General features: G+C 39.4%; 1 protein-coding gene across 1 annotated transcript; it reads left to right on the forward strand.

Annotated features, from left to right (window-relative positions):
* Nucleotides 1–6,288: 6,288 nt before the first annotated feature.
* xkrx (XK related X-linked) lies at nucleotides 6,289–16,566 on the forward strand. The gene is made up of 3 exons (XM_053324516.1): nucleotides 6,289–7,161; nucleotides 13,534–13,796; nucleotides 14,788–16,566. The coding sequence occupies exons 1-3, from the start codon at nucleotides 6,806–6,808 to the stop codon at nucleotides 15,654–15,656; spliced, it is 1,488 nt and encodes a 495-aa protein (XP_053180491.1). The 5' UTR covers nucleotides 6,289–6,805; the 3' UTR covers nucleotides 15,657–16,566.
* The last annotated feature ends 36 nt before the right edge of the window (nucleotides 16,567–16,602 follow it).

Below are 16,602 nucleotides of genomic sequence, written 5' to 3' on the forward strand. Positions count from 1 at the left end.
TGGTCCAATGAACGTGTTGCTGCTGCTCTGTCCCACCCACTGAACAGTCTGCCCAGAGAGCTACATTAACACTCATTCACTGAGAAATGCTGGCGACTCCCTTGAAGAAAAGTACTTAAGGGCTGTTCAAAAAGTCGCTAGTCGCTTTAAAAAAAAAAACGCTAAAGGGTTCTGAAAAGTACCTAATCTAGCGACAAAGTCACCAAGTTGGCAACACTGGTTGACACTACTGCAAAAACATCCTCATCATCCTGATAACATCAAAATAGAATATTTCAATTATTTAGTAAAAGTCACAATATGTTGCTAACACACACGTGCACATATATTTTGATGTACTGAGCAGTTATGAAGCTAACAAACTAATATTGTGAACAGCACTCAGCTGCTGTGTTTACATTTACACAGCAGTGGTTGCAGTGAGAAGACAGTTTGCAGCTTCATCACTTGTTACTACATGTTTATTAATGACCTGTTGCTGCACTAGCACTTACCACAGCGATTGTTTTTTTCCTTTTGCCCTCCCTCCTCTCTTTGCATTTCACATCATATTAAAACACCTGTAGGTTCAAAATGCTGCTCCATTTCGTATCATACTTACCAAAGTCTTGATTCACTGAGACTGATTCACTTGTCTCATCTTGTTTATGAAAAATGATATGAAGTGAATGTCACCCACTGAATTATTTTTAATTGTAACACATAAAATCCTTAATGAATTTATGACACTGTAATACTATGATGTTTTTTAGTTGAAATGTTTTTCTAAAAAATCTCTTCACCAGAAAGCATCTATGGTATAGTTCATATGTTGTCATGTAATACATTTTTTCTCTTCGGTACAGAAAAAAAGAATTACTGCAACTTCCAGTCTCACTTCAGATGAAGATGAAACACAGATTGACCCATCACAAGTTCTTCAAACAAATGTAAGTATTTACGGGAATAAGGGAATATTGTGGAAGGATAAGACATATTTTTCATTATAAGTGGCTTTAGATTTGACAGCAGTGCAGTTGCAGAAGTGGATGGTGGCACTCCAGCTGTGTTAGTTTTGAAATACTGACTGTTTAGTAAGTACAAAAACTACAACACATGACACATTGTATGATATGAAAAGATAAAATTAATTAAATTGAACTTAGGCGTATTGTGAAGGTACAAAGTGTATACAAGTGCTAGGGCTGGGCGATAATATGATCTTGATTCGGGATTGCGATAAAATGTCATTTAAATTGTTATAATATTTCATGTTATTCAACTTTATTGTTAAGTTTCAATGAATCGCTTTTTTTTTCAAGTTTGAATCAGGATGCTCCCTAAACTGGCTATATCAACAAAAACTACATATGGTGATAAATACCGAGATCAATCAATATGGAAAAAATATATCATGATTATAGGTTTTGCCATATTGCCCAGCCCTAGTGAGTACTGTTCCTCTGGTGAAATATGGTCTGACAATACCTTAATAAGCTTTACAGTAGGTGATACATTCTACAAAGATGGATATTTACCCCTCTCTTGCCTTTGCAGTTCAACATTTTACTTTTTCTGCCCTTTGTTTAAGAAGCAGAAGATGACAAAGGCTGCAAGAGACAGAGTCCTTTCCCAACTGAAATCCTCACTGCTGAGAAGAAATCCAACAACCTCCACCCCCTTGACAAGTGAAGATGATACAGACATAGACACCAATGTGGACTTATTTGACCCACCTCAGGCTTCGGGATCAACTGTAAGTATTTACAAAACGCAAGAAATAAAACTAGAATTAGGCCCCTATTGTTTGAGCAATGAAAATGGAATCTACTTTTTAACGCTAATCTGCGTGGCACAGCCCTGAAATTCAGCTGCGCCCCCTCCCGCTTTAAAACAATCTATGTTTCAAAACATGCGAGCATGGCGAAGCGGCTTCACAATAATAAAGTTTAAGAAACACAACGCTACACTCCAGGTGAGTCATACTAACATAGCATTGTTGACATTTTGATTTATGCAGGACCTCTGCCAAGGGGAAAGTGAAGAAGAGGCGAGTGTCCTGATGGATCAATCCAGATCCAGTGTTAACATGCAACAGGAAGTGATGGATGCTCTGAAAGGTATTCATACAAAGAAGAATTGTTTATGTTTTTTATGTAAGTAATTGTATCGATAGGAGTCTTATCTCTCATATATCTGTGACTGTTGTGTTTTTTTCTCTTAATGCAGAAATACCAGCCTTAGTCAAGTGTGTCACAGATCTCATTACAACCATGAAGAGAATGCCACCTTTCATGGACACTGACAGTATAAGTTCTGGTTCTTCCAGTCCCGCTCCAGAAATGGTACATTTTGCATTTATACACGTTTTGTAAATACTGCCTTTTTATTACAGGAAACATTTCATCCAAAATTGTTGTAAACTACTTGACTGTTAGCAGTTTTGTCTCTGTAGTCTCAACCCACATTTTGAACCTACTGTATTTGATAGAAACTGTATTTTCCATTTCAGCATGCAATTGTTCAGAAATTATACTTTAATTCATTGAAGACCACTTGAAGAAATTACAACTTAATTAACATTTGGCATTAAGAAATACATTCCAACAACGTATTGCTCATGCCATTTTTTAATAGTTGACTAACTTTATTTCCTGGACACAGATTTCCCTGGGCAACACGGGGGTGCAGGTCAGCAAAAGCAGTTTCCAAAGACTAAACCGAACAAGAATGTCCCTGTTCACACAGGACTTAGCTGTGCTCATCTTTGGGCGGGATGTTTTGGCATCCTCGACACTCACAGGAAAACCAGGGCCTACTGGAACAGCGAAAGAGCAGCTACATCCGGAAAAGCTGAGTGCCCTTGTTGGTAAGCATTGGTTAAGTCTATTTTTCCTTATTGTCATTTTGTTTTTATGCCTCGACCCTTGCCTGTCCTTATGTATGTACGCCCCTTTCTTGCTAATGTGATAACTCTGGAAAACCATGATTTGTAATACCATTTTATTTGTCCTTTTCTATTTTACAGATACAGTTATTGCTGAATTTCCAGGAACAAATGTGTCTGATGTGAGGGCAGTGATTCGGAGAAAATGTAACAATGAGAATTTTGTGACCAAAAAGAAACAGTAAGCAGTAACATCAGTAACTGATTGTAATCTTTTTTTTTTGTTTATTTTTTGGTGGACATACATTTTGAGTTTAAACAAACTGTGTCAATGTTTCACATGTAAAAGTTTCAAAAGTCAGTTTTAATGTTCATCCCTGTCATTATTACTAGCTTCTCTGCTGTGCACACCTAGCAGGGTAGTGCTAGCACAGTCATTGTTTCTTTTTATTTTTTCCTTTTATTATTGTTTTAAGTGAACTTGTTGAATCCAAATTTGAATAAAAATGTTACGATGAAGAGAAACTGTTTGAAAATGGTGTTTAGATGTACCAACACTAAACTGTACATCTTTAAGTTGTACTTTAATGTACTTTATGCACATTTTCCCTGTAATGCCGTGCGTGTTAAAAATAAACTTTTTTCCAACTTTTTTTCTACTTCAAGTATGTTCTAATTATTTTTTATGTTTACTTAAAATTAATTTGAAATTCAAAATAATTATAAAAAAAATATACTTTCTGTGTACTGTTGAAGTGTACTTTAATGAAGTACATCTAGTATACTTTCTGCACATATAATTAGTGTACTCACAGTATATTATTTTCGATGTGCTAAAAATGTACTTAGTATACTAATGATATATCATTAGTGCTACTTTAAACATACTAAAGTACAACTTAGTGTACTTATCTGTACTATTTTGAGACACCATTAAGATGAACTATAATATACTTAAGTACAACTTTTTAATTTTTGTAAATATATTTAAAATGCAATGGCAACACATTATTATTAAATTAGAAATACATTTCCAGTATATTCTAAATGTATTAATAGTAATTTGAAAAGTGGATTAAAGTATACTTTAAATCGAATTAAAGAACATTATAAATAAGTACAGTATTAGTAGAGAAAATTGTACTTTAAGTATATTTAAGTCGATCTTAATGGTGTCTCAAAATAGCACAGTCAAGTACACTAAGTTGTATTTTAGTATGTCTTAAGTAGCACTAATGATATATCATTAGTATACTAAGTACGTTTTTAGTACTCGAAAATAACACACTTTGAGTACAATAATTTTGTGCTTATGAAGTACACTAAGTGTGCTTAAATTTAGTATGTTAAAGTATACTTTTTTTTCGCCTGGGTAACCAACAAGCACTCAACAGATGATTTACTGTGGATTTACTCTGTATTTTCCCCTTTTCATTCATTCAGTACAAACTCATGCAGCAGTAAATACAAAGTTAACCCTGAGATGAGGGGAAACTGTGTTATCTGTTCCAGAAAGAGAGGTAAGTGAAACTCTGAGTCAGTCAGTGGCCCTCCACCCGTTTTGCAGGCCTCTGCCTTCTTTCTCTAGAGCTCAAACGTTAATCTTTTTTTTTTAGCATTTTATTGAATGTTGATATACACATTGTCACAATTGAATTTAGTCTTAAAATCAATGACTCCATTATGTATAAAATAAATACAATTGTGTTAAATAAGTGTTACAATTGTGTGAAATGTTAATCTACTAATCAGGATATTAGACGAGAAGATATATGTGTTAGAAACAGCATTCTGTTGGGGGTTTAAATTACTACATGTTGAAATAGCCAATGAATAAATATTTACTTTGTTTAACAGCCTACTTCAATTATGAACAAAACTCACAGTGACATGGTTAGCATGTGTCAATGTCAGCGTGGCTGGCTAGCACATGATATTTTGTCATGATTGATACCATTAGTCAACTTAGCATGGGAACTGTTGCAACTGTCCTCATGCTAAATTGAAGATTGTAAGTTCAAAATAGGCACAATTCATGTATTTTATTGTGCCTATGCTCATGATGAACAGAACTGGCAATTATATTATAAGACAATGAGAGACTAATGCTATTGATAAACAAAATAATTCCCCAAATATCTAATTGAGCAAAAATGAGAAATTATTGTTCTATTTGTTGTGCTATGGGACAAACTAGCCACATACATTTTCCTGTGAAAACAGGAGAAAAGTCCATTTATTTGTTGTCCTATAGTAAATAAATCATCTAAAAGTAGAAATTGTATTCTGTTTGTTTTCAATATGCCAAGAGTGAGGAAGAGAGTCACTAACAGAGGGGTTCCCCTCAATATTTTGGAATGAGCCTCAGATATTGTAAGAGATGAGGGCAAATCAGTCAGGACAGTAGCCAAGGCCTTCGACATATGCTGCACCACATTATTCAGGTTCCACAAAAAAGAGACTTACAAGCAGGACATCAAATAAGATACCGCTTGCAGGGTACTGGACCAGCAAAAAAAGTATTCTCAGAGGACCAAGCTAATTATTCCATTCTTCTTTTCTCACACTGAAGTTTTAATAGCTTCAGTAACATCTGCACATTGACACAAGGTAGGCCTATGATAAATATTACTGAATAAATAATAGTTAAATTGAATGTGTTTTAAATATGTTGCAACCGTCCCTGATCCGTGTTGCAAATGTCCCCATGTTTGGGGTCAGTTGCAACATCTGAATTTTTCTATTGTTCTATTGTTATATGCAACCATCTTTAAATGTTATGGGTAATTAGCAGACACGTGTGAGTTTAATATGTAAAGGTTTGGTGGGCCTAGTCCAAATAGTCTCTGAGTAACTGAGAGTAATGTAAAAAGTGTTGCAACTGTCCCCAGACTCCCTTACTGTACGTTACAACACTTTTTAACCTGTTTGCTACTATTTTAAGTGAGGTGTGCTACAATAAGTCAATGGAGAAGTGCATTCAAACTTAAGCATTGTCACCGGTAGCAATTTTCTCCCATGCTGCTCTCTCCTTAGCGGCTGCAGTGGTGTTACTTTTTTGTGAAGTATATATATTTCACAAACCATATATGAGCATATTTCACCACAGGCCGGCAGGAGGACCCCTAGTTCTAGTGGGGTGACGTAACTCGATCTTTTTTCCTTAGCTGTTGCCATGGTGAGGGGCTTCCTCTCAGAGTAAGTCAACTCAGTTCAGGGTTAGACTCAGAGTTTGTTCAACCTCCTTCCTGTAATACCCCCCTGATCTGTGCTGGTCCTGAGATGTAGTTCATATCTGATGTCTGCATCTGAGTCAAATGAGGCGCATATATTATTCTTTCGTGTTTTGGGCTTTTACTTTGGACGCCGCCGCCCATCATTTCCGCTTCCGCCACGTCTGCTTGATCATGACTTTACGCAGCTGTTGCATTGACAGCGCATGAAAAGACTGAAAACACTGGCTGCCAGCGGCCGCACAAGTATGTCGACACGGAAACACCAATCCTCCAACAGCCCGGGGTCGGACCATAGCTGGAGGAAATGTCGATGTGTTTCTTGAAGGGACAATACATTTAAAGCTGGTCGACATCCGCCCTTGATGAGCATGAAGTGAGTATGTGATTATGGGCTGAAGTTTCCCGATCCTGCACACTGACGAGCAGCTGCAGCGCTGAGATCACTGCGCATAGTGAGGTGGAGTCCTCCAGATTAAAAGACGCATCAGACAAAAGAAAACCGGTGACAAGTGAATGAAAGCAGAATAGTTAACACAATGTGAAACCAGAGATGATCAACTGGATGGAAACTTTGGATTGATAGCGCACCAAGAGACGTGTTTACTCAAAGTGATGTTTTTGGAGTACACAGTTCCGTGCGCCATCATCCAGCCACGTAAACACAGTTTTAGCACTTAGATCAGACTTTGTAGGATATTTAATCATGTGTGAGGTGGCTATGGAGGAGCAGGATAGGGAGATCTCGGACGCGGAGCCGCAGGAGCACAGCTTCGTGACCGAAAACGGAGTCATGATGGTGGTGAATCACAGCCGGGTCCGTGCGCCCCTCAGCGTCGTGTTGGCCACCGTGCTCTACCTGGCGGAGTTCATCTCGGCCGCCGTGTTGTGCAGCAGATACCACAAGACCGACGACACCATCTGGATGGGCTGCACCATCACATTCATGCTGCTGCCCGCCGTGCTCATTCAGCTGACCCTCACCTTTATCCACAGGGACCTGGGTCGGGACAGGCCTCTGGTGCTCTTCCTGCACCTGTTGCTGCTCGGCCCACTTATTAGGTAGGTGGGTGGGTACTGGGTCAGGGGCAATGCATTGCAATTAATAGTTAAAAACCTAAAGGATAAGTTAACACTTTTTCAAGTCTGTCCAAAACAACAGTCAGGTGCCTGGATGAACACTGATATGTTTTTCTTGCTGTAATGTATTCCTCTTTTTCATACCATAGTGGTGCTCAGCCCAAAAACAGCCCTGGGTTAAAACAGAGGGGGCGTGTTGTTCAAGACTTCTAGTACTACCAGCAAACACAGTACGCTTTTCATAGTATTATGCATTATGAAACTGTTACAATGATTTAATTTGCAGTATGCTAGACCAGGTTGAGCTGGTTTCTGAATTTGAAAAGTGAAAGTAAACAATAGCACTGCTCTAATGGCAAACACCACTACTGTGTAACATCCACTTATGCTCTAAAGAAAGAAAAGTTATAAATGTGGGTTTTCATGATTCACAAATGTCAAAAATCAATTTTCTAAATGTTAAAAAAGAAAGAAAGATGAAACTCAACTGCGAGGGCGGTCCTGCACCCGAACAGTCTACAAAACACATACATGCCCTGTGGCGTATGTAACCTTAACCCTAACCTAACACTCACAAGAGTTTGTTCCTCTAGCATTTACCTTGTGATCATTCCACCACTGTGCTTTGTGGGCCACAGTCAGTGTGATAGACTAAATCAGTCAGTGTGACATCCAGGTATTATTGGCTTTCTGCAGAGTTTGCTTTTGTTTGCATAGCCTACTAAATACTACATGCTACGCTTCACATCAGTACTGCTAGTATTGTAGGTGGTTTACAATGCAGTCAATGAAATACTAACCAGAACGTTGAGTTGCAGCTATATATTACTGCATTTGAAGGCTTATCTGACATCAAAACAGTACATAGTGGTTTGTAATACTCGCAGACAGTGTTTTACAACAGCAAACAATATTTACATTACTAAGTAATCCACCAGGAAAGTGCATTTGCATGAGAGATTGGCCAACACAGTGCTTTGCTGGATGACATCGGATTGAGTTGTGACAAAAGATAAGCAGGGTTCAACTTGTTTGCTGGACGACCACTGGCGTGTTTTGTCGAGCCCTCTGCAGTAGTGACCCCATTGCATCAACGTGCTGAATGAATGAGATGCCTGTGTTTTTTCACGCAGAGCTGATGTCTTTCTCGATGCTCCTTTTTAAAGAGATCCATTTATAATGCACTTACAAGGTAAGTGTTGGGAAACAAAACCCATCACTTACCTTGAAGCTTCAGCTGTTCAAATTAGTCAGTAAAACCTGTTTCAGTGTTTATTTGGTCACCTGACTGTGTTTATCCTACTTTTAACTCAGCCAGTGATACAGGTGATTGTAGTAAGTTGTTAAAACATGCACACAAACAAAAAAGCATTCATTTAATTTAAAATCTTCAAACTTTACTAAGAAAAAGTTGGCATTTTAACATCAGTCCCTATAAATACAGAATGTACAGAGCAGTGCAGTTAATGAGATACTACTGGATATTGCTGTTGAGCATAAGTATTCGATATAAGTATTTAATATCTAAGATGATGCTGCAATAGTTTATCATAACAAACTGGAGTTGATATTTCAAAACATAGATCAGTCTGTCAGCTGTTATCATGTGGCCATCATTGACATCATCAGACTCTGGTTGGAAAACATAAACAGCTATGACGGGACATAAAATCCACCCACATTACCTACTTAAGTGTTGAGTCAGGCTTCAATAAAAAACAAAAAACAAAGAGCTTTTCCATAAATATCCCTCAGCTTCTTTTAATCCGAAGTCTCCCAAATAATGTGGTCACATCCTCTAGATCGAAGTTGAACCCCTGCAGTCTAGACTCAGGAACCAGTCTGTCAAATGACTCCGCTGAGCTGGCACCCACCCTAGTATCACATACTTCACATTTATAGCTTGTACGCCACTCACTTGTATGACCTCATCGGAGGGTAATGGCACCCAAAGGCTTCTGTGCTGCAGAGCGGGCAGACAGCTGATCAGGCCTGGCCCGCTCAGAAAATTGCATTGTGGATGTTGCCGGAAAGGCTTCTGGAAATAACACAACATGATTTATTATGAGGGAGCAAAGCTGTGGAAATGCAGATGAGGCAGGTCAGCACATATTTAGTAAAAGGGGAAAAAAAGTAGATACTGAAACTGTCCTTGCTATGAGCAATTTAAAAAATATATTTTAGTTGGGGGAGGTGCTCTGTTCAAATCCTGCTAACCTGTACTTCAGTTGATCTCGGCTGAGAGACCTGTTTGGTGAACCATGACTCATGTTTAAGGATGTAGGCGGAGACCTCGGCTTGAGTTCTCTTGAAATTCTACACATGAAACTCTGTCTTTCACTCTTACCCTCTCTATCTCTCTTTTTTTCTCTCTCTCTCTATCTGAACTTTGATTTGTCAAGAGGGAGTCTGGAGATGCTGCGCAGAATTTACAGTACAATAAAGGGTGTGTTCTTTTTATATAGGGCAAGAAATTCATGTCGTCAGCTCTGTACAGGTTACTCACTGTAGGAAGAAAGCCTTGCAGTAGAGTGCCATTAAAAAGCATATAAATGACTTGTGCTCCATAAAATGAAACTGTCTAATCCATTTAAAAACTGCTGTCAGGTATAGGAATAAAGATGTATCTTTAAGGACTAAAGAAAGATACAGGCAGAAAGATATAGGCCATCTAAAAGAAAGGATATGAGCTTATCTTCAATGCTGAGCAAGCAGATTTGATAGGAGCCTGTGTGTATCAAAACAGATAAAACTCTCTTTTCAGCATTCAAGGCTCACAAAATTCATGCTGCACATGTTGTGATAAATGCCATCAGGGTCAACAATGCTTCACAAATGGACAAGGCAACACATGTAAACCGTGTTAAGCAGTAAACCAAGGTTATGCACAGGCCTATAATCATTCACTAACACATTGTTGATAAAGTGAGATGTAGTAAAGTGAGATGTAGTATTCAAGTTGAAAGAGTTACTGTGGCCTTTAGTTTACTTGGCTTTAAAAAAAAAACTGCAGAGTGGCAGCTGTATGACAGATTTTTTTGATAAGATTTTTTTTTTTTGATCAGGGCTTGTATTCAACAAAGAATCACACTTTATAATTCTCTAAAAAGACAATTTAGGAATAAAAAATCACTTCCTAAAAGTGAAGAATAAGATGCATTTATTAAGTGACTTATTCCTACTTAACCTGAAGTGTTGGAGTGACACTAAAACGATCAAGCGAGGAATTACTCTTGTGGAAATAAGCTGAAATGAAAACAAAAACAAAAGAAAACTGGAACAGAAAAGAAACTCTGCTGCGGGTAGATGACAATAAATCATTGATGATACATTTTGCGCATTTACAAGTGCAGACAGGGAACACAAATGGAAAGAGATTTCAAATTAAATCAGTGCCAGAACGAAAAAGCAGTGTAAGATTCTTTGAAATCTCCCAAATCAATACTGATTCAGCCAACATATTTTCAACATGAACACTGATATTTTGTACAAAACATGTCATGTGTATTATAGCAATCTAGGATGAGGTCTTAACTGACCTAAGAGACTTGTGGCACATTTCTAAGTCACAAGAAATTTAATAAATAGCTCTTACTCTTATGTTTGCTTGTCTTGACTTTGACACATTTAAATGAGTTCACTAAGGGGGCCTGGACACAGCAAACAAAACAAAACATATCTAACGTGTTGCTGAACACTGCAAGTGACTAAAGCCAAAGCGGCTACATCTTTCAACTCTGACATATGTTTATGATCCTGCACTCTTCTTGCTACCACTGAAGAATGCTTCTTCTCATGCCAGTGATTCAAAACAGCCGTGACCATGAAAGGGCTTTTAATATTACAGTGAGCGTGTGCTACTGTGCTGGCTGCATATTTTAAAGTGAGCTTTGTGAATGCCCTGAGCGGTAAAACTTGTAACGTTTACTTTTAATTCATCCAGAAAGGCAAATACGGATTGTTATCATAGTACATTTCAAGCTTTTTATTCTATGCTGCCTCAATGTAAACAAATGCTCGCTCATCCTCCTCTTCCCCCGATGGGAGTTTTCCTGTGTGGCTTGGGGATGGTGTAATTGCTGATCCTGTGACTTCACATTGCTGCTTTCAAAAGGGGAAGCTTCAGTCACAATTTACACAAATAACTGCATCTTCAGATAGATATGTTTTTTCTAATTCTTAGTTGTCTGTAAAAAGTTAACGCGACACACGTCCATTATGGAAACTATGAAGAGGGCGTCAGGCTATCTGCTGCAGGGTGGACCTTGTCTTGACTTGTCCTCTTGAGAAGGGACAGAAACTTTAGAATTACAACTGTCAATCTGAACCCGTTTCAACACGCACAGCTTCTTGTTATTTTTGTCTGTTTCTGTTTTACTATCTCCACACATTCTCACACAGTGCCCTGACTCATAATCCCAGGTGACCTACACAGGATAATTTCGCTAAAGAGCTGTTGAAAGAATTTCCTGAACGCCGTGCTGAGAGTAGATCAGTATTGCAGTCGTGTGGCAGTGACACAAGAGTTCACTTTTAAAGGCAGTTTGTCTTAGTTCATGTGATGTTTGCTGCTGTATTCAGGAGGAAACAGACCTCATGTTCAACTTCAATTCAATTTCATTTATATAATTGAATTTTATATATAAATCAACACAGAAGTTATCTCAGGGCACTTTTCATATAGAGCAGGTCTAGTTCATTCTCATATTCAGGATGTGAATACAGAGCAGCAGCCCACACATTTCCTCTTATAAATCTATAGGATGCTGCCTTGGAAAGTCAGCTTATTGATTCTCATGGTTAATGCATTCATCAGTCATGCTGTCTTTTTCCTCTCGATGTGAAATTCAGTCTGCCTCTGAGTCACTTTACAGAATCCTAAGTGCACGCTGGCTCGAGTTCAGTACGCTCATACTGCATTCTCAGCCCTTTGTGCTGCCAAATTTCCAGCAAAATGATGTCAGTAAATCAGGTTTTTGTTCCTTCTCTACAGTAGAGGTTGTTCACGAAGGCTGAATGATCCTCATCTGCTGGTGGCTAGCAGTCTGGGAGTGAATATACTATATTCAGAGATAGGGGCTTGCTTACAAATAACGACAACATTTCCCTTCGTGCCAACCACTAATGTTTGGGGTCAGACATAGTTCAAGGACCAGTGTGGAAGCTTGACACACTGCTGTATTTGTACTGTAAGTAGAGACTACAGCACAGTAAGTAGCAGCTGAAGCAACAGTGTAGTTGAAAATGCGGGACTGCTGACTCTGTAGTCTGTGAGGTCAGAGCAGCTCAACAGCACATATTTGAACCAGGGAGAAGTCAACACGTCTAGGGATCCTTGAGCCTTATGTCCAAAGTTGGATATGCTGGTATTTTGGAACAAAAAGATAACATTCCTGCACAGTGATGTGAGATTTAGTGCAATAGTGAGACCCAGCAGAGGACTGGGTGTGTGTCTTGAACACAGATGTGCAGCACTGGGAGTTTCGGGTCATTTTTACTGAAGCCTTGTTCAGGGATTATAACACGGGTGTCTTGTTTTTGGCAGGTGAAGGCTTGCACTTCCAGTTTTGTTAGTTAGCTAGAACATTTGGTTCTGAAATAATTTAAATTTTTATCATTGGTGTAATTTAAGCTCTTAAAAGTCAGTCAGGAACCAGTTGAATTACTTTTTGTAATGTAGAAATTATTCAATTTTCTCAACATTTGTTTGACATTCAAATACTTTCCTCAATATTAGCACTTTCCATCTTTTGCACAGAAACCCCTTTAGGTAAAAATAACATGTTTTCCTTTTTCTGAATGGAGTTAGTTTCCACTTGTGGCCAAACAAAGAGACCATTTACCTTGAAAACGCTGAAGGGAACCACACCCTGAGATTTTCAGTTTATCCATTCAGGCCTCAAGAGACTGTTTCTATTCTTCTGACTGCCCTCTGGTGGAGTCACAACGTTATGTTAATGTTTGTTTAGCTGTGATTCACAAATAAACATGTTTATGATGGATCACTGACATGAAACTGCATTTGTAGGATGATTAATAGTGTTTCCTTGAAAAAAAAAAACAACCCTAAATATCTAATTTGTTGGTCCTGGACTGAGAAAAAATTAGCAATTAAAAATGCAGATATTAACCCTGATCAACTATATTATATTAAAACTTTTTTATATATATATAGCTATTGCCCTGACATAATTAATCACAGAAATATAATTCTTAGTTGATATAAAGAGAAGAAAAAAACAGGACATCATGATGTCCCACTGTAATTTACTTCAACTAAATCGTACCATTGCACTGCCCTCTGTTGGTGTGAAAATGTTACTCCACTCTCACTCCCTCTCTTTATTTCTTCAGGTGTTTTGAGGCCCTGGTGGTCTACTACAAAGCAGGTAAAAAGGAGGAGCCTTACGTCACCATCTCCAGGAAAATCAATCTGAAGAAGGGGCAGAAGACGCCCATGGAGTGGGAAATCGGCCAGTCGGAGCGCATCCTGGCCACTCACAGGAATGCCTTCAAACGCACTGCAGTCATCCAGGCGTTTCTGGGCTCCACCCCTCAGCTGACGCTTCAGCTGTATGCCAGCATCCAGGAGAAATACTTCCTCCTCCCTGTCAGATGTAAGGATGATGGAGGGGTCGGGTTTAAGCTGTAGGGGTATCTTAACAAATTGCAATTGAAGAGAATATTAGAATTGGACTATGATTAGTTGAGGTGATGAAACCAAAAGTGATGAAATTCTTTGAAGTTTGCACCACCTGGAAATAATACTGCACAAATAAAAGGAAATGTCTCTGCCAGTTTTTTATTGTATGTAAATTAAGTTTGGTATGGGTGGAAGATTTATAAATAACCTCTAATAAACCAGTAACATGATTGCATTTCTCTTCACAAGCAGCAAGACGGTGGTGTAGAAGGAGGCAATATTTGTTTTGTGAAAATAAACAATAAAAGATGTCCTCTGAATAAAGAATTAAAAAATTACTTTTCATGTTAAGCTGATATTGTACATTGGTTAGGACAGGATAGTGAGGCTTTTCTGGAAAATAAACACCAGAGCTTCTATGAGATGTTTAGATGTTTTTTTACAAAGTATTTTTTCCCTGGAGTTTCCCATGAACACAAACCCACAGAGGTTTATCTGATGAGAAATTCAGTGTCCTTTACCTCCTTTAGTTTTTGTTTTCTGGCCCCTAACTTTACTGCAGCGTTTTACTGAAAACCTGTGTGCTACCTGCTCAGCACCAAACAGCACAGAGACAAATTAGATACTAGCAGGTGAACACAAGGGAGCATTTAGCAGCTAAAGAGCAGAGCAGATCTTTCCCTCAGGAGGTGGTAGAGTGAAAAAAACAGAGATAAAAGGAGAGTGAAAAATGAAGAATGAATGCTAATGTTACACATTTTCTCACATTTTTAAAAGAATGTCAGTGTGTATTGTGTTGTATTTTCAGCTTGTTTTTGTTGCTCCCAGGTGGCCAAAACCATCAGATAAATCAGGTTGAATCCACAGCTCTGTTGGATTATTATAAACATGAACCCTGTGCTGCAGTAACATGTTGATGTTGTTATTTGTGAAGTTTAATGACTGACTTGTGTCTGTGTTGGCAGTAACTCTGATGATCATCACCCTGATCTCCATCACATATGGGGCGCTCGTGTGCAGCGTTCTGGCCATACAGATCAGATACGACGACTACAAGGTGCAGTTGCGCCCGGGTGCCTACTTGTGCTTGATTGTGTGGAGAGGAATGGAGATTGCCACCCGGGTCACTGCTCTGGTCCTCTTCAGCACGGCGCTCACCTATTGGGTGATACTTGTCGGCGTGGTTAACGTGCTTTTCTTCTTCTTCCTCCCCTGGGTGGAGTTCTGGTCCAAGAAAGGCTCGCTGACTGAGAACATTGAGAAGAACTTCTCTAAACTGGGCACCACCGTGGTGCTGTGCATGTTCACTTTGCTCTACGCCTGCATCAACATCTTCTGCTGGTCGGCGGTGCAGCTCGACCTCTCCCATCGAGAGCTCATTGAGCGGAAGCAGCACTGGAACCGCCTGGCCATGTACTATGGCGGCCGCTTTATTGAAAACTTCCTCCTCATGACCCTGTGGTACTTCTTCCAGTCAGACTTCTATGAGTATGTGTGCGCCCCGCTGCTGGGCGTGCAGCTCCTGGTCTGCTACAGCTTGGCCGTGCTCTTCATGCTGCTCTTCTACCAGTTCTGCCACCCCTGCAGACACCTCTTCAAGTACAACGTCCACGACTGCCTGGGCTGCATCTGCTGTTGTAAACGGAGGCGCAGGGAGAGAGGGGGGAGACGAGGGGAGATGCCCCCTTCGTACTCCACCGCTGCCACCATGGTGATGACATCAGAGGAGCCATTACAGCTGCTGGACCCCCAAAACTCGCAACCCCCCGACCTCAACAGCCACCAGGAAGAGCGGGAGACAGCTATCGTTGATGACATTATGGAAGCTGCCTGAGAGGGGATTTTTGGGGAAATTCAGAAGTCATCTAATGTAGAAATGCGTCCTGGGAATAGCACAAGGCATGATGGTGCTGGTGCTGCAGGGCTCCTGAACAAAGTTTCGGCTGGTTCAACATAGAAACCAGAATCATTTAGTGTTTTTGTCGGAGAACAAACTTTTGCCTTGTTTCTATTAAGTGCACAAAATTGAAATCATTCATGATTTGCGAGGGATTTACTCCTGATGCCTTTTATTGAGGATGATTATGTACACTTAGGGTACCTTGAGGCCCCTGTTTACCAAAGAATGTAGCATGCTGAGATATGCAGCAATGCACAAAGGCCGCCTTGAGAGAGCAGCAGCGGGTCAGGTACAGGACTGAGCCAGGTGTGTGGGAAATGTGCCAACTGTGTTCCAACTGAAAGACTGAACGGGACACCCCCAGGGTTAGGGTTAGGGTTTCCTCTCAGGGTTTCCACACCTTCCTAACATTTGCATCTGCACTAAATACACTCGAACACAGCAGGAAGGGGAGGACAAAGTCAGAAGATATTTATCTTTCTCATACAGCTGCATACACCTGCTGTGATGAATGCCTTGTGTTGTTCACTGTCCAGTCTAGTTGCCTCATTTTAAAAAAACAAAAACAAAACAGGTTTTAGCTTTACATGAATAAAACATGAATATATGTGAAAAGATTCTGTCTAAAACAGACGTTTAAAGCCTTTAGCAAATATCAGGTGTGTGTTCTCTGTAACATTAAACTAATACAGAATTTAACCTGCGTTTGATGTTGCATTAACAAGACTGGTACTGAATGAGTTTCCTGCTTAATTGAAGTGCTTTCACAGTTTTTCCTATTTTTTATGTGTTGTCTTGTTGGTTCAGTGCCTTGACTACTGTATTACTTGAAATAAATAAAACAATGTGATGTCAACACATTCAGTCTTTCTTTGTTTTT

Source organism: Scomber japonicus, chromosome 8 (genome assembly GCF_027409825.1).
Source record: "Scomber japonicus isolate fScoJap1 chromosome 8, fScoJap1.pri, whole genome shotgun sequence".
Lineage (NCBI taxonomy): Eukaryota > Metazoa > Chordata > Actinopteri > Scombriformes > Scombridae > Scomber > Scomber japonicus.